Source organism: Platichthys flesus, chromosome 8, assembly GCF_949316205.1.
Source record: "Platichthys flesus chromosome 8, fPlaFle2.1, whole genome shotgun sequence".
Lineage (NCBI taxonomy): Eukaryota > Metazoa > Chordata > Actinopteri > Pleuronectiformes > Pleuronectidae > Platichthys > Platichthys flesus.
The window spans coordinates 9,365,551-9,384,307 of NC_084952.1; the positions used below are offsets into that span (position 1 = coordinate 9,365,551).

The 18,757-nt window shown below is 44.5% G+C and overlaps 1 protein-coding gene across 1 annotated transcript; it reads right to left on the minus strand.

Annotated features, from left to right (window-relative positions):
* Positions 1–414: 414 nt before the first annotated feature.
* sox3 (SRY-box transcription factor 3) lies at positions 415–2,273 on the minus strand. Its single transcript, XM_062394524.1, has one exon. The coding sequence runs from the start codon at positions 2,058–2,060 to the stop codon at positions 1,173–1,175; it is 888 nt and encodes a 295-aa protein (XP_062250508.1). The 5' UTR covers positions 2,061–2,273; the 3' UTR covers positions 415–1,172.
* Positions 2,274–18,757: the final 16,484 nt, after the last annotated feature.

Genomic DNA, 18,757 nt, shown 5'->3' on the forward strand with positions numbered 1-18,757 from the left:
ATCAGATACAAATTCTAAAGGCCCGAAGGCTTGTGTTGAATTGTGTCCTCAATATAAAGTTGTTTTTTTTAAGACCAGAAAAGCAAAAGAATTGATTTCACTGCACCTTTAAGGCTTGTGAAGAATTTAAGATCAGACTATTCCCACTGCAGATTCACCATGAAGAGAAAGTGAAAATATCACTGCGTCTGTTTGTTTTTCAAATAACTCAGTGTGCCTTTTAACTTCACGTAAATTCTAAATCATTGCACAAACAACTCCCTGTCACTCAGTGTTTGAAGATCCTCACACAGAACCTTTAAATGTGTCATTTTCATATTCCCTTGAGACAAAACCTGTCCCCCAGAGATTGTGATACAAAAACAAACCAGAGACGCGTGTTTCCAAATTGCGCACAAAAGACAGAGTCTGAAATCATGTTTCATACAAATTTATTCAGCATTTAAGAATAGAGGATGGTCTTAAAATATGTAGAAACGTCAGTTTAAATAAACCTTTTCGTTCAGGATAATGAGTAAACATGACACTGTCAGAACCATCACAGAACACTTTTACAAAAACAAAAGTTTGAACATTTTTCACGTGACAAAAAAAAACATCGGGTTCACAAGCTAAAAAGAAAAGAAAAACAAAAAAATTTACTATAAATAAAACTTGCGTTTGCGACCCGCACAGTCTTAACATTTCATTTTAACCTAGGTCATGAGGGAGGGGGGGAGAAAAAAAAAGAAGAGACAAGAGATTACAAAATCTGGACACAGTCGAGACAACTGACATTCTACAAATGAAGTGTAAACATTTATGTACCAAGTTTCCATCCAGCTTTTCTGAAATACACCGGCCTCCTCACGAGGCCACATGCCTTTTCATAGAGAAAATATGGCATTATTTAAAATATAGAAGTCCAATTCTTCTACTTATGTTGATTGCTTATACTTGTGATAAAAAGCCTCTTTGCAATGCAATTTACTCTGATGGGCTCAACGCTCAGTTTCGATCCGTTTCAAATTCATGTGGATGAACTCAGGAAAAAACGGGTGTTGAGATAGAAGTTGAACAAAAACAAAACTGTTTGAACGTTGTTTCTTTAGCAAACAAAACAAAAAAGTTCAAGTATCCGAAGTACTTTTTGATGAAGTTTTTTTTAGTCTTTTTTCTCGTCGCGCCGCCTCTCAGATGTGGGTGAGAGGTAGCGTCCCGTTGACGCCGGTCCCTGCGCTCTGATAGTGTGGGTGGACGCTGTGTAACCGGCTGCTCTGCAGGGAGGAGTGCTCCGCGCTGTCCCCGCCGGGCGGCAGGTACATGCTTATCATATCCCTCAGGTCCCCCAAACACGCCCGCTGAGAGTGGGACGTGATGGCCGGGGGCGGTGAGCTCGGCTCGGTCTTGCACGCCATGGAGCTCAGGCCCATGGCGTTGCTGCTCTGCTGCGTGTACGCCGGGGACATGCCGTACGTGGAGGCCGCGTTCATGTAGGACTGCGCCGAGGACATCATCGGGTACTGCAGGCCCGCCATCTCGTACCGGTGCATCTGCTGGATCTGCGGGCTGTTCATGCTGTGATGCTGAGGGTAGGCCAGCTGGTCCTGCATGAGGGAGTACGCGCTGTTCGTCCAGCCGTTCATGTGCGCGTAACCGTCCATCCTCTGCCCCACCACCGCGTTGTTGACGACGTTGGCTCCAGGTGGCAACAGTCCCCCGGGCAAAGAATACTTGTCTTTCTTCAGCAGGGTCTTGGTCTTCCTGCGGGGACGGTATTTATAATCCGGATGCTCCTTCATGTGCATGGCGCGTAGACGCTTGGCCTCGTCAATGAATGGCCTCTTTTCAGCGTCGGTCAGAAGTTTCCAGTCCGCGCCAAGTCGCTTGCTGATTTCAGAGTTGTGCATTTTGGGATTCTCCTGAGCCATCTTCCTCCGCTGGCCCCGGGACCACACCATGAAGGCATTCATGGGCCGCTTCACCCGCTCCGGGTCGTTGGCACTGTTGTTCTTTGCGCCCTGCGCCGAGCCGGACTGCGGGAGAGGGCTCTTGAGCTCGGTTTCCATCATGTTATACATAGTGGCGGCGTTCGAGGTTCACTCGAACTCAAATCAAAAAAAAAAGTCGATAAAACAGCGCCTATAGTCAAAGAGGTAGAGGTACTGACCAGTCTGGTAAGACGATGGAAAAAAGTTCGTGCCAAAAGAGGCGACTGAGTCCGCAGGTGCTTCTGGTTTCTCTCTGCTCAGAGCTGCTCTGTCCCCCACGGCTGTGAAACAGGAGTCTGTAAACTTCTCTTCCAAGCTCATCTGTTAATAGGCCGAGTGGCCATGTGATGTGGACTGACAGCGTGACAAAGAGCCGCCGGCGACCAATCAGCGCGCAGCACCGCACAGCCAACCGGAGCGCACGCCGGGGTGTTTTGGTTCCAGGAGGAGGGAGGGGAGGTAAAGTTTTTTAAACAGCGGCGCAACAACCTGAGCGCAAAATATCACAGATTTACAACCCGCTTCTCTCTGATAATGAAGACGAGCAGTTCATGAAAAATACAAGCGGCTTTTTGTTTTGTTTTTGTGGCCCGATGGCATCGTTATCAGCTCTGCGCCAAAAGAAAAGCAGAGCACAGGTTCTTTGTGTGAGGGTTCTTCCCCATGAGGGACTCAGTGGAATGAAATGAAATGTCAAGACTGCAGAATGGAGAAGAAGAACGATGTATGGTTTATATAAAACCTGTGGCTACATGTGCAGGTACATGTATGCTGCAGGGAAACACACGTTCTGAGGGATCAGTGTCAGTAAATTAGTCTCATTACAGAGGCGGATCCCAACAGGCCACGGCCGAACTTACAGGAGCGCAAACACTGGAAAAATCGGTATAAAAAATGTGCCTTTGGCAAAAAATAAAAATCATTTAATCTCATCCTGCTGTCAAACAGGCGTTTATTCATTTTCTTTAATGACAATTTCTCTAAACAGTATGTGCCAACTTTAACATAAAACTGTATGTTTGGGATTTTTGCTAACAAAACATTCAGCATACATAAATAGCCTGTATCTGTTTTTAAAAAATGACATTACAAATACTTTATATTTGGGGAATCTATTGCCCAAAAGTTGTTTCCCAAGAGTTTTTCAATCTCTTTCGATTCTGTTAAAATAATGTCAAGTCCAGTGCATCAATTATTTTAACTGGAAGACTTTTAGAGAGGTTGAAATAAATACTTTTTAGAATTTTGTTTTAAAAAAATTAACTAATTTATGATTATAATTACCAGTAAGGAAATATATTTTTTTTTTAAAGAAAGAACGGTTTTTTTAACTACACTCACACGACTACATTTATATTATTCTTGTAATGAAATAATGAGTCAGACAAATAGTAAAATACCAATATCAGGACTTTCTCTGATAGAACGGAGGATCTCACATGAAATCACTGGCTGGTGGATTTCATGCGGACGCTTCCGCAGACCTGCGAAACTTTAATACATCAACGACCTCTTGTGGAGGGGCCGGGCCATCTCTCCCGTCCCTGCGGGGAAAGTTGGGTCTCAGCTCGGTCATGTGAGCCACTGTTCATCTTTAAAGAAAGAAACAACCCACCGTTGAGTGTGAGCGTGTGTTTACAGACCTGTTTTCTATGCGCGGTGCTAATGGTTGTTAAAATGATTGCGAGCGTTGCGCTTCACTATTTGCATGTGTCCTTTACAGAACGAGCCGAGACGCCGCTTCGCCGCAGAAACCGATCCCTCCGACAGCAGATCTCACACCTGCTAATGACCGGGAGCGATTCGCCCATCGAGAACGGCCATTAACGCCCCGGTATTTACATGAGCTCCGCGGGGAATCACTGTGGTATGTGCATTTCTGCGCGTTTCGCCTCCCGGAGCGCTCCACACTTAACATGCGGCTCCATGCATGGGGGGGCCTGGGTGTGGGGCTTGTGCGCACACCTGAGGAACCACAGCCTGCAGAAGACAATTTATCTTAATTTTGTAACAATCATTATTTTTCACTGGATAGAGTCTGATTGGAGAGAGTTTTTTATTATTGTGTGAAAACACGTGAACGACCGTTTACGCTTCAAACAACATAATCAATGAACCTATAATATCCGGCATTTTTTCGTTTTACCACTAAAGGAAAGATTCAATTTTTAAAGTGAAAATAAAAAGTCAACGCTACAATCCAAGCCCATAAGAACAAGCACAATAAACGCTATCAAAAGGTTTGTAGCAGCCATTACAGACACATGTTTATGTAACACTAAAAAGTGACTCATAATATTTATGACTATTAAAATTAGACTACAACCACAGGCGCAATTAAGCTCCAATAATAAAGAGCGCGGTGTTATCTCATCCAACAACATATAGTCGCAGTAAATCAGCTGAAAGGAGACGTCACTTCATGAATTTAATTTTCGGTTCAATTGAGCGTCACAAACTGCGCCGGAGCAATAAAACGAACGTCCAATTAGGAGCCCGGTAAGTCATCTAATTCTCCGGGAGCCGGTTATTTGTTTATCTGGGCAGATCTCAATGCTGATCCGCTTGTAATCTTCTTATGGAAATTGACCGGTAGCAGAAAGAGAGGGAGAGAGAGAGGGGTATAGATAAAGAGGGGAGAGGGGAGGGGAGGGGGGGCAGCAGGAGTAGCCTGCAGTTTGGTAATGAGGGCCTCTGTGCAGCTAATTTCCTAATTAAGGGAGCGAAGGACCACCAGCACAGTCTGCTGGGATTCACACTCAAGAAGCCCGACCCGGCTGCACGGTGCCACTGTTGAATGTCGGGAAATAATGTGCACGGGTCCCGATGGGAGGACGGAACCTGCGTGTGATCAAAATCCAGGATAATTCAATGTTTAAAATAAAACACATGAAAAAAAGTAAAGACGCCTGAAGTGCGCATGTGCCAGATGCGTAAAGGAACACGATCCCTTCCAAAGCGTCGATTCCGCAGGAGGCACCGAGTGTGTTTGGTCATTTCTTTCGTTGCATTAAGGATTAGTGACATTGTTTAAAGCGAATATCCTTTGAATTTGGCGTAAAAAGTCCACAGTCTGGCTTTAGAATAATAAAAAAAAGGTCTAATTGTGGCCTTTGGGCCTTGGAAAGAAAACAACTAAACCCCCGTTCACTCGCCTTTATTTACAGAGAGATTAAGAGAATTCAAATCTATTGAGTTCGACTAATCGACACAAAACGACATTAATCCCACCTTTAGTTCACAGTGCTCGTGTCCGCACTCCGCGCGCCTGTAAGCGCAGCTTTGTGGCTCACACACGTTCAATTCACGACGCACACAACTCAAAGCTCAACTTGAATATTATAAGGACAAGACCCAGGCGCCGCATGTCTGCCATTCAGCGGCAAATAACGCACTGATAATAGCTTTTAATTTATTGCTTTTTATTGCCCTTTTTTATCGTCATAGCCAAGTTGTGTCGTTCTCTAATTTGCCATAAAAGGAGATATTTTTTAAATAATCGCAAATCGCATCTCCAACCCACGATAAACATTATTTAGACCTGCCCACGTTCAGACCCGCACGACCTTCAGAATCAATAACTTTTATTTTTTGGTTCAGCTCGGTGACTGCGGACAAGGCCTTTGAGAAATAGTAATTAACAAAGAATGGCTTTTTCAATTACTGCCACAATGGAGACAGTCTCATTAAGATTTGCATGATTTTTTTTTTGGGGGGGGGGGGGACCAGGAATGCAAATGAAGATGCAATTTACGCACGGTCTGCTGTTCCCATTGTGCCGGCGTGAATGGTTGCGTCCTCCCAGTTCAACACAGGTAAAATAATATTCACGGGTCATTTAAAGGAATAAAAGTGCCGCCATTATCACCTCTTTATTTCACAAAGGGCCAAGTGTCCCTGATGGTGAAATGACTTATTTGATCCATAAGAGTTATAGTCGACAGAAATACTTAACTAATACAGATTCAGTTGTTTAATGCTCGTGTCTAATGCAGCCGCATGGCTGAGGAGGCATTGAGACTCTATGGGTGAGTTTTTGGACTTTATTGCATTTTTGGTTCTTCAATTTTGGGTCAAAAAATATATAAATAAAAACATGCAATTACTATTTAATATTACAAAAGCTGCTAACAAATCTTAAGTATCAAAAAGCTATTTCTTTTCTCATTTGTAAGATTCACACAGTGATTTTGTGCAACAGGTATCATAAAAGTAAAACTTTAATAACTTACTGATATCATCCAAGAGGCTGCACATAAGTGATCTGTTAAAGCAACTTCACCTGATTTGTTTTAAAATATTAAGAAAAGGAAAGTTTCTGTTTGAGAAGCAAAACAAGTAATTATTATAACTTTACCTTTTAAGTTCATATTTGATAAGTTGAAGATTTGAATTTATAAAACAACATTGTCCAAATAAAGGATGGTTACAAGCATGAATAATGAGATGAGTGCAGATGATATTTAGGCTGGTGTTCACTGCCTCCTGTCAGAAAGGTGAGTCACATCCCTGTGTTTACTGTAAAAGGACAGAAAATTAAAAAGATCCATCTTTTAAGAGAACTGTGATTTTCTCAAGTTATCACTCTGCATCATCACTTCTCTGTGATGGTTCCATCCCACAGCGACTGGGACAAAGCACGCCGACCAGTATACTCACCACAGGTCGGGATGCAAACCCCTCGAGCATCATCTCTTAATGTGGCCCAACGTGAGGCAGTGAACGCGTCTTAAGTTCAGTCATTAGGGGAAAGCGACTGTCACTCACACCTTAGAAAGAACCAAAACACACACACGCACACACACGCACACACTCAGAGGACAGAGTTTTCAGGAGTAGCTGTGAGTGGAGAGCTGCAAGAGGAGAACGCTGCATTCTTGCCTCCGCTGTAGCAGAGTAATTTGTGGTGACGGGGGAGTGAAGCCGCACAAGTGAGGTGTGTCTGCAGTCAAACATCAGCCTGGTTCAGTTCTGTGGAGTTCACCCATCTCTCTCTCTCTCTTTCTCTCTCTCTCTCCCTTGTTATTGACCTCTGTTTGTGAGACAACACGCAATGAGCTGTTTGCCTCCTGTAGCTGCCGGCGAAGAAATGCCTCAAACTTTAGCCTCTTTCTCTCGTCGCCAGGCCAAGCATGTCCCTCCTCATTATGCTCCTGTGTGAGCAAGGCCAAGGCTGCAGACACAGACCCAGTGTAATCTCTTTAACCCGCCACTGTCATGAGCAGACAAGGCGTGACCACCCAGCACTGTGCTCCGTCTCACTTAGCCCGGGGAACAGCTCCTCACTCCACCGCCTCATCCCTCTGGGCTTGTTGCTGCTTATCGTTTTTGAAGGGATGCACAGCTCAAACCCATTTGATCAAGTGTGCTCAACACATAAGTGCGGGCAAAATGACATGCACGCACACACAGTCTCACATACACACACACAGAGTCACACACAAACACACACAACAAGGGTTAATCATTGTTACAAGACCACTTAATATAATCACATGCAGCAGTGTGCAGTTAAAAATTCATATACCCACTGACCCTTGGAGTTGCCATAATTGACACGAGCAGTTTTCCGCAGCAGTTATTGACTAATGAAGCTAAAAGCAAACGGGATTAAATGAATATACAATGATTATTAGCTTCTTGAAGTCATTTCCAGCACAAAGGCTCTGTACGTTTACTTGGCAGATTGGGGGGAAACATTCATATTAAAACATTTGGTATATGACGCGTTAAATGGAAAATAAAATACTGAATTACAGTGAGTTATAAGCCCCCCCTCCCCGTTCCACCGAGGGCTAATTTCAATTCAGTTTAAATTAAGCAGAACATTTCCATAAATATGGTTTTTGCTTCATGAGTCACCGGGTGAGTCTGGATTGAGCCATCCAGAGTGCAACACGCATGGCTTGTGTGTTTGCCACGGGAACAACGTCTGTTGCCTAAACTTCCTCAGCTCTTATATGTCTTTATTTATCCTGCAGAGACGTCACACTACAGCTCATTTTTGTTTCAGGGGTTTTGCTACACGGCAGTTTTTCAGAGCTTTAAGAGATGCTCTCTGAATTAAATGCTGTAAACCTCTAACAAAAGAGAGCACGGCTTAATAAGGACTCCAGATGCTTTGCTTTTTGTTGGTTAAGTGTTAAAGCTGTGATGGCGTGTGAGCCTGCCGCCGCTTGTGAATGGCATTATCACGCCACCTCTATACGATGATCATTTTAAATACTGTTATTTGCCTGACTGGCTAATTGCAGCCCTCATTATTTCCCATGTATCTTTTGAATCATTGCCATGTTCAGTTTTTTTGCAAAAACAATGGAAACTTTCTCTGGTTTTTGTTTGGAAGAAAGTGCTGAATCGTCACTTTTTGCTTTGCGCCATGCCCAAGCAAGCAGCCCCCTTTTGTTTTAGCCATAATTAAGATCCCACTAATCTAGCCTCTTTTTAAAAAATGAAACGCTCCCTTTGTCGAGCCTTCATTAGCTTAAGATAATATTGTGAGGATGCACAATTGATTTGCAGTGTAACTTTAATTAATTAAATAAACCCAATTTTGTAACTATGATTAATGCCACCGAGCGGTTATCTGCAGTCTCCTGCAAAATGAATATGTAACAGCGATACAGCGCCGAGCATTAATTGAGGGGAACTGGGGCTTTTTGGGAGCCCAAAACTGGGTGAGGTAATTAAACGAGGTAATTTATTAAAATCTTGAATAAAGAAACAAACAAGAATTAACCAATATATAAATCATGGCTTCCATTATGGGCAGACTGGCTGTGATTTGGAGAAAATGACAAATCATTGTTGCGTGCCAGGCGCTCGATAAAGCAGATACTGGTCATAAATTTAGTCCCAGTCAAGGTCTCATTAAAAGAGTCATAATTCAATTAAGAGTTAGCCATCGCCCTCTAAATATATTAATTACCTTGAGCAGGAGGAGATGAGTGCGGTGATTATTGCGTGTTTCATTAGAGCGAGTCTTCTGGGAGAAGAGCAAACTAAGGTGGGAAGCTGCTGTGTTGACAACATAATGGATGAGGCGGCCTGAGATGAATTTGGTCACCTTGCCTTTGGGTTGAGCTGAGAGAGGTGAGACAGAGGACAGCACAGGTCCTGGAGGAGGAAGGACACCCCGCCTGTGTTTGCTCTGATACCTCCAGCTTCGAGGGGAATATCCTAGAAATATTGTGTAAGATTTATAATCAGATTTATGCTGTTTTTTGCAGTTAGGAGGAAATGATAAAATTATACCTGAATTATGACAGGATGCAAAAACTACAATTTTACATTGCAAGTTCAAATCAACATAAAAATGTTGGTGTGTGACATTTTCTGGATGAGAAACAAATTCTGTATTTTGCTTCAAATATCACAAATTTCAAATTCTGCAATAGGTTTGAGTAAATATAGTATTAATTTGGTCCAAATTACAAAACGGTTGTTTGAGTTAAGTTGAGGTTTGTTTAAAATATAACCTTTTATTAAAATACTCTATAGGTAAAAAAAAATTTTAAAATAACTTTAAACTAAATACTAAAATTGTGCTGTGCTATTGTCTTTAAATAACTACTAATATAAATATCACTGCCTCTGTTCTCACAAAAAATGCCTATATTGACGTTTGCGTTTCATTAAAAGTATAGCACTACTTTGTGTGCCACCTATATCATGATACACACACACACTCCGAAACCAGATGTGTGCACAGGCAACAGCCCATTGCCCTGTGGACTGATATGTCAATGAAACATACAAGATGTTGCGGCTGCATCGGGGCGATTTGCAGCCTCGCTCCTCTCCTGGCTGACAGCAGGACAAAGAGCCTCGGCTGCCATTATCTGGGAGCAAGCTCTCATTCTTGCGTCCATCTTTCTCTTCACTTGCACAAACGTAGATGTATGTGCTCGTGCCAACACAAGAGCGCTCAGCGTAAAGTCACTAATGCACATTGGACAGCACAATCCTTCAGTACTACAGGGAGTTTAAATATTGCTCAATGTCAAAATGGTTGTAGATTGTGCGCAGTTGGCAAAACAATATTTTATTGGTGGACAGAGGTACTGTGATGTTTATACGCAGAAACTTCTACTTCACTGTTTTCTGTTGATATTTTGATTTGAATGTGTGTTATTAGAATGAAACCTAAAAAAAGGGATGACATTAAGTATCTTATAAATAAAATAACCAGGTAAACAACAAGTGTATCAAACTAAACTGTATACGTAAACAGATAGCACACAAAGCTCTCTGCACCGTCTTCCTGAAGCCCCCCTCCCTCTTCTCTCCTCTCTTTACCACTAACCTCCTCCCACTCTGTCCACTAAATTGAGGACACTCACCAAGCTCTGACTGGCTCCAGGGCTGCTGCTGCTGCTGCTGCTTCCCAATCCCTCTGTGAGACACGCCTTCCACAGCTGGCTGTCAGCCGGCCTGTGTGCGCCATCGTGGACTGGAAGATGAGCAGTGACATCCAAGAGCCCAGAGCCTCGGCCCAGGCTCCAGCCACGGCCATTCGGACAGGAGCTACCACCACCATGGCAGGCGGCTCCCAGTGCAGCAGAGAAATCTAAAGAGCGAGGGACCGAGGCAGTCGCTGGTGTGGTAGTGCACACTGCAGCTGAGCTCTCCCTGCTCTGGGACCCATCTCATTCAGCCAAGATTGCTTCATACAAAAGTTGACAATGCACCAGTGAAAGCCATTGTTGATATTCAACATTTTTTAAATAGCTGAGCAGAATAGACAACATGGCAGGCTGCAAAACTTGGCAAGGGAAACTGACCTGGAGCTTCCCGTTTGAAAAGGGTTGCCACACTGGGCGAGAGGAGAGAGGGCCATTGTGATAAAAAGAGGCAGAGCTGGTGTGAAAGAGCTCGAAAAACAAAACGTCTCCCGTCCCGGGAGAGCAGGGGACAATGCTCTCTGTGCAGCAGAAAGAGGACAATCCCCTCGCACGGTCACAAGCATATACACATTACCGAGAACGAGCAGAAGAATGAAATCAGTGCAATCAGATCCATTTTAAAACAGGATATTCGATTTCTGACATCTGAAGCCAACAAGGACACAGCCCACACACCAGCTGGGAGAGCTGGTAAAAAATAAAATCCGAGCGAACACGTGCGTCCAACCCAACATGTAGCAGGGAAATATTTTTGCCATTTCAAGGAATAAAAAGGACTATAACTCAGCAGGGGCTCGGCTAACGTGCAGAGGAATGTCTTCCAGGGAGCCATCTATTTCTCTAATGTCGCACACACCAGGATCCTACTGCCTGACACCGCTAATGGTGTTCTGTTACCGTCATTGTCAGGCTGACAAGCACGCAGATTGATATGGATATTTAAGAAGCCTTTAACCTTCCATATGTCAGAGCATCACAGTTGCCGCTCGTGCCTCAGAAGCCATCAAAATGTGTGTGTGTGTGTGTGTTTATGTGTGTGTCTGAATGAGCTCCTGGTGGCCTTGAGGCGGATCCCAGTGTTGTGTTTCGTGCATCCTCATGTCTCGAGGTCGGGTGGTGCTGGGGCTGGGGCTGGGGGGGGGTGGGTGTCAGGGCCCCGAGTGATTAATGTGTATTTGAAAAAAGCTTGAAGGAAACAGCTGCATTACCTGAGGACCTTATCATCCAGCACCAATCCATCCACTCGTCGCATCTCAATCTTGTCGTCACAAAGTAACTTTCGAGTGCACTCAGCAGCCTCGATGCTCAGGAGCTGAACAGTAAAATCTCCTCAGCGCCTGCACAAGGGCTTATTCCACTGATCTGCTGGTTAATATACCGTTGCAATACAACAACTAGCACAGTGACTAATGCAACAAAGGCAAATAAAATGGCCTTAAATGTTCCTAGAGTCCTCAGTGTTGTCTTCAAGTCACCTATTCGGCTGATCAAGAGTTAAAACACCCAAAGGAATAACGTTTTTAATGATATACAGATAAAAGAGGTGCAAATTTCCAACTGAAAGGATCAATTTAAAAATACTCAAATTGATTGAATGTTATGATAATAGTGATCAGTTTACTAAATGATTAAACCTGTTGTTTGACATTCACTTTACTTATTTAACCTTTCTATATACTCTTGTATTGTTTATGCAAAACAAAAAATCTATAAATCTTCACCCCTTAGTTAAGTTCTTCGAAACTTAATAAAAGCTCATTAAATCCCCAAATGTGGAAAGAACTTATGTGTAACTCTTCCTCTGCCACAAACTGAGTTTACACATTGTATGAAAGTGGTAAAGAATGGATATTTAACCATTAAGCACTATTATTACACAGAATACTTTTTTAATAAAGGATTCATTTCCCAGAAAGTCATTCACAGACAAGGCTCAGGACGTTTCCCTACACTGTGACAATGTTGATGTTTCGGGTCCTTTAGACATTTCGGAAAACTCCCTGACAACGTTAATATGAAACTGAAATAACACAAATCTGGAGGACAGATGTTCCCTGAAGGAGGGACACGAGGTACAACCACCAGGATGTGGATTTAATCCTTTATCTTGTGATTAAGGAAACAATCCCCAAACTGATGTGTACAGACTGAAACTGGAACCTAATCAAGTTATTTCGGATTTGAGATGAGTGTTGCTGTGTAAAATGCAAGGTAAAGGCCAATCACATGTAAAATTAGATTAAAATAATTTGTATTGAACCAAATTTTACAACAAGAAAAGGTTATTTTCTGCAGCAAAATATCTGAAACATATACAAAAAACTACATTCAGTTCTTCTTTTGAGCTGCTGAAGAGAACTCTGTGTCTCGGGGAGCTCAGAGAGAAAATCAGGGGACATTGGTGTGAATGAAATATTCCTGCGGCAGATCTAGTCTAAAGTAAAGTGGCAAAGACATCTGCACATAAATCTTTGCTGTTTGCATTAAACCTGAGACTGGAACACGAGACGGGACGTTGTTAATCTTGTTCTGCAGCATCGCTACATATATGTACAGGATATATCTGTGTACATATATACTGTACATGTGAGTGTGTGAGAAGGTGCTCACTGATGCAGTTTCACATAGTAAGAACTGGACTCTGAGATGTATAATTACATTGATCAGGGAGAAATTACAGCTCTGGGAAAGAAGGCAGGACTCGCATAATCTTATAGGTGTGTCCCAGAGGAGAGGGCGGCAGGGAGACGGGGGGAGAGGGCGAGAGAGGGAACCTGTGGCGTCTTTACTGAAAATCCACGTTAGTGCCACCCATCACACACTATTAGCTGCCATCAAAGTTCTAATTTTACTCTAGCATTACACCCCGCTCCCTGTGTCCCCCTCCCTCCCGCTGGTCGGGATGGTGCAGCCTGGTGGGAAAACGACATTCAATCCGCCGTCCGCCCCATTCAGGCCAAATTGGCAAATGACAGCTCTCCGCCTCTCAGATTTCGGGAAATGAAAGGTGCCACCGCAACCATCCGCCCGAAAGATGCTGCTGGTGGGGGAGGAGGAGGGAGAGGAGGGGGGAGTACGGGGGGGGGGGAGCGTGAGGGCCAGAGAGGCCTCGAAGTGGACCGAGGTGGGTTAACAGGCTCCCTTGTCCTACTCGGCGGTGACGGCACTGGACAGGGAACACAGAGAAAGGAGAGAAGAATGCCTACTCAGCACTTCAAAGGAACTTCCCCTCGGTCCAAAGAAGGAAAGTTGACCTCGATCCCCTAATCACCCACTTTGCCAACCCGGGGCCGAGCGGCGCGGGCACATGAGAACACGGCGTTTGGCCTCCTGGAGGTCATCGGCAGCGAGAGGGCCCACGCGGAGGTGAGAGGCCCTCGCTCTGCAGTAAAACCAAAGTGTGCAGCGCAGTCAAACACAGCCTGCAGGAGCAAACCGTCAAGCAAGTAAGGAAAAAGCTCATATAAGGAAACTTTAACAGAAATATATGACTCATGTGTAGGGAAGCCTCCCTCCAGCGCGGTCTTTCCCCAGTGCTTTAACTACCACACATGGAGAAAAGACACAGAACATGCTGTGGGGGTATATTGTGTGTCATACTGGCCGCCTGAATGAATGGCACTCTTACTGCTAATTAAGTGCTAATGGCAGTTCCCCCTGCGGAGAATACTAATTAATTTTCCATTCTTCTGCAGGCTGAGCGTGTACTCCAGCGCGGCCTAATGAGGGGAGGCAGGTACATCTTGTCCCAGGCTGGGTTAATAAGCACAACGCGGTGGGGTCTGACTAGAGAGGGCCATACCAGGGGGCTGCTTCCTGCTCCCTAATCTTGACAGAGCCCCCCCCCCACCCCACCCCACCCCGCCCCCCCTGCCGGAACCCACACAATGAGCCTCGGAGGTAATGAAAGGATTTGTTTCATAACCTCAGGAAATAGACAAGTGTGTGTCCTCGGGGGGGGGGGGGGGAACCGCCGACCAAAGTTTTTTGGAGTGTGTACAAATGTAAAATGAGGAAATTCTGAATTTATCGATATAGAAGACGAGCAAACAAACTGCAAACTAATATCAAGTTATTTTGTTTATATGTAAGACAATATATGTGGTTTGTCTTATTGGGGGGTGGAAGCAATTGTCAAGTATAAAAGTACACGACAAACTGTTTTTTTTTTTTTTTTAACAAAAGATTTAAAGATTATTGACACCAGAGAACCATTTCATATTGGCTGTGCTTCTCCTCCTCCCCCCCCCCCCCCCTCCCGTTTGTCTTCCTGCAGAATTATGACTTAGAAACTGCTGATGTCTCTTAGAAAACAACTTCTATTTCATATAGTTTTTCAGCTCCCCCCGCAGAATGTGCAACCGCCGAGAAATAAATAAATACATTACCTGTTTGGATGCAGAAAGCCGGGGGGGGGGGGGGGGAATCAGATTCAAAGTTCCCCCGAAGAATGAATGGGCCGGCGCGGGTCTGCGAGTGCGTGCATGAGCGTAAACATAGATTGAGGATGCTACTGGAATTACCTGAGTGAGATAATGGTGGTGCATTAGATTAACTTTCAGTCCTTAAATGCAACACATTTAGGCAATCTTGTCCCCCAAAAACATGTCAGCGTCTGAAAGGCCTCCCTCTCGCTATCAGGAGCCTCTGGTCCCCCACACTGATGCAGCTGGCAAGGCGCTACCGGCGACTGTCAAAACGAAGCGCCAGATCTAGTTATAAAATAATTGAATTTTCATATCAGAGGGGACCAGAGTCCCTGCAGACAATAGGACTGCTGAGTCCTCTCTGATATTGGCTCAGGCCCTTTGCCATGCGCATGAAATCAGTATGTTAATGTTCCGGGGTTTTTCTTTTTTTAAGGGCACTTGTGCTCTCGCAATGTACGGCCGATGCGGTTTCAAAAAAAAAATTGCAACTATTGATAAGTAGGCAGCCAGCAACCCCTCCGACCCCTCCTCCCTACCGACATGCCCACCCCTGCCTCCCCCCCCCCCAGCCCGCCGAGGCTCTAGACATTCTCGCGCCCCCATCCTCCCCCATTATTAAAATTGTAATTTATTTTTCTAAATCAGAATGACAGCTTGCTTTCTTTTCTCTGCAGCAGGCGGTGAATCACCGGGCTTTAATTACTTTCGTAACTTCGCTGACCCTGTGAGCGTGCTGCTCTCCCAGAGAAAATGGGACCTCCAACAAAGGCACTCCACAGCCACCGCCGCCTCCGGTTCATTCAGAATGTGAAAATGTATCAAACTATGGATTTTATAAGATTTTGTTAACATTTCACCTCCTATCTTTTTCACACTCCCGCAAAACAACCCTGCTTGCAACAGCTCTGCACTCCAATCTCCCGGCAGACCTCCCCGAAGAAACTCTCGGTAACTAAACAACCTCGCTGCAACTCTCCCTCTTCCCTCCTCTCCCTCTTCCCTCCTCTCCCTCATCCCTCCTCTCCCTCTTCCCTCCTCTCCCTCTTCCCTCCTCTCCCTCTTCCCCTCCTCTCCCTCTTCCCCTCCTCTCCCTCTTTCAGTGCGCGAGCTCGTGTTGACTCAACAAGGTCTCCTCGGGTCACAACAGCCAGAGGTCACACTATTATCAGTAGCCCCATCATATCCAGGCCGCGGCCCCCAGGCAGCAGGGAGACAGACAGTGCATGGCCCCGGGGCCACAGAGCGCAGATCAGCGGAGAGACAAACGCTACATTGGATCACTTCACAGATCTTTGGCCTGCAGACGTCAGGGTCAAGCTCCATTCACCGGAGCCTTAGTCCATCGCTTAGCCATCAGTGGCCTTTCCTGACCACAGGTCGTCGCCTCAGTGGAGCAGCGTCTGTGTTTAACACCCAAGGAACTCTTCCTGAAGCCAGCGCTAGGATCACGACCAGGACACCACGTGCAGGAGCGCGCCGCGTGACTTTCAAGTGGAACACGAAGGTTTTCAGATGTTGCCCTCGTCAGGCATGTTTCTTGTTCGCCAACAGAGCCCTGTTTGCTCTGCATTATTCCCGGGGCCTGACTTATTAAAGTAGCTAATATGGTGTAATCCCCTGTTATCGCTCTCACCTTCCCGCTGGCACACCTCTGTTTTGGGCCGTGCCACTGTGTGAACCGGGGGGGTGTGCAGGCACGGTTGGTCTTTTGCTGACTGCCTGATAATTGAATGAGCGATTATCCCTCCCATTAATAGACAATGATACAGAGAGCCCTGCCATATGTACGGAATATTAATGAGAGGCTGCAGCAGCCTAGATAAGAGGAGCGCCACGCAGTCGCTGTAATAGGGGTTAAAACAATTTGCCCCCTCCCTACCACCACCACCCCCCCCCCCCCCGCCCCCACCCCAACCTATCCGTCCACACACACACACACACACACACACACACACACACACAAACACACACACAGCAGCTTCCATGATTTCCACCGTGCTAATCCTCCATCCTCTCACCAGCTAAGCAGGCTGCCACCAACCAACCGCCCCCCCCCATGGCCCGCACTTGTGCTTGGCGCTGACCTCGCCGCTGCCAAGGCCGACCCGCCTTTGTGTGCGAGTGCGAGCAGGGTCACTTGACAACAGAATGACATGCTAATGATGGGAAGCCGCGGGGTGTTGGGGAGTTATGCTATGAGACATTTTGCCACGCCGGTGCAGGGGGGGAAAAACTTGCAGCAGCTCAGAATTTCTCTTCATCGATGAAGGATAAATAAAAGTAAACCACCTCCTGTCGTTCACCGTTTTTCTGACTTTATCACCGTTTCTGACGTTCTTTTCAATCTTCTTGCTGTTTCTAGTAGAGTATAGTTTTTTTTCTTCTTTTTCTTCTTCTTCTTCTTCTTGTTGTTCTTCTTCTTCTTCTTCTTATGTTCATGTGAAGTAAAGATGCAGGAGCAGCTGAAGTCCACGGGCGCAACAAAGGCCCATCCAGCATAACCTCTATCAATTTTCATTAACGGCTGCAGAGAGTCACGCAGGTGAAACAGTCGGGGCAGACCTTCTATACGAATCGCTGTGCCAATCAATATCCGACATCTATTAGCATTTGGAAAGCAATATTTCCCCTTTTACCTTGCAATAATTGTGCTTAATGCTGTGAAGTACCTTATCGTCGGTCTGACGCCGAGAGAAAGGCCAGTTACCATGGCGACTGTGAAAGCCATTGGTTTCCTTTTCAGCGGAATAATGAACTTCTCTCCTCCGTGTGTCACTCTTCCACTCCACTCTCAGCCTCTTCGATTAAATTGAAGTCCACGCGTCCTTGAAATCCCTCGTCTCGGCCTTATAATTTGCCAAACAAGAGAAAAACAGAGAGAAATGTTCAAGGCTCCACAAATGCATCGCTTTAGGCCGAGGCGGAGGAGGATGTCACAATCAATACTATATTTTCCTCTTTAATTTACTAATACCTCCTCCTGATTAGAAGCTTATTGTAATGGCTGTTAAACTGTACTTCCCATGAGGATGATAGGATTTAAGATGAGCTTTACCTTGACTCTGGTTCGGCAGAAACGTGTCGTGTTTTTTTAGATGATTGTTACATTTTTCTCTCAGAAAATCTGTATTGATCCTCCAGAGCAAAAAAAAAAGAAGAAAACTCTAATCCTTATTTATAAAACAGATTAAAATCGTTATTTTCAAGTGCTTAATAATCAGTTGCAATTGCAGTTCCATTTTTTTGCATTTTATCGTATTTTAAATTGAAAAGAAATAAAATAAAAGCCTTTGTCCTGCACTCCAAAATGTGCAAATCTCGGGCCTTTGTGTCAATCAACGTGAAGTCGCATTAGCTGCTGGGGGAAGACTTGAAGCTGACGGACAGCTTGTCAAAACTCTTTCAAAGTTAAGAGGCAACAAGCAATAGATAAGGACGAGCTGTCACGTTCAATAACAATGGATGCGTGAAGCCGAACAGACATGTCAGAGAGCTCTGCAACGTGCTTCACCGCCGGGTTATTTATTCTATATTTCTGAAAGAACATAAACAAAACTTTATTTATAACATTATTTTACAAAATGTAAACGCCTCCTTACTTTTAACAGTTTGTTTTCAGTAATTATTTTGACTGAAATGCAGCTGGTTGAAATAAGCATTAGCACTGCATTGCTTTGGTATTTTGATTGGCTAAAACTATTTGATGTGATTCATTCAAGAATGTTTCATTAGTGTGGAATTTTAAAGGGTTTTTCTAAAATGTGTTTTTCGTCATAATTTGGAAATTCTTCCATTGTTGTCACAGTCAAGGTATTTATATTAAGAGCCCTGCTAATAAAGAGCTCCAGAATTTATAGTAATATTAATAGTTAACCCTAAAAGGAAACCCTCATTTGACATGAATATTATTATATTATTATGAATATATAATTCTAATTATGTGTATATCAAT

What these genes read in the sequence shown, in the direction of transcription:
- sox3 (XM_062394524.1), bottom strand. Translation starts at nt 2,060, where the DNA reads ATGTATAACATGATGGAAACCGAGCTCAAGAGCCCTCTCCCGCAGTCC.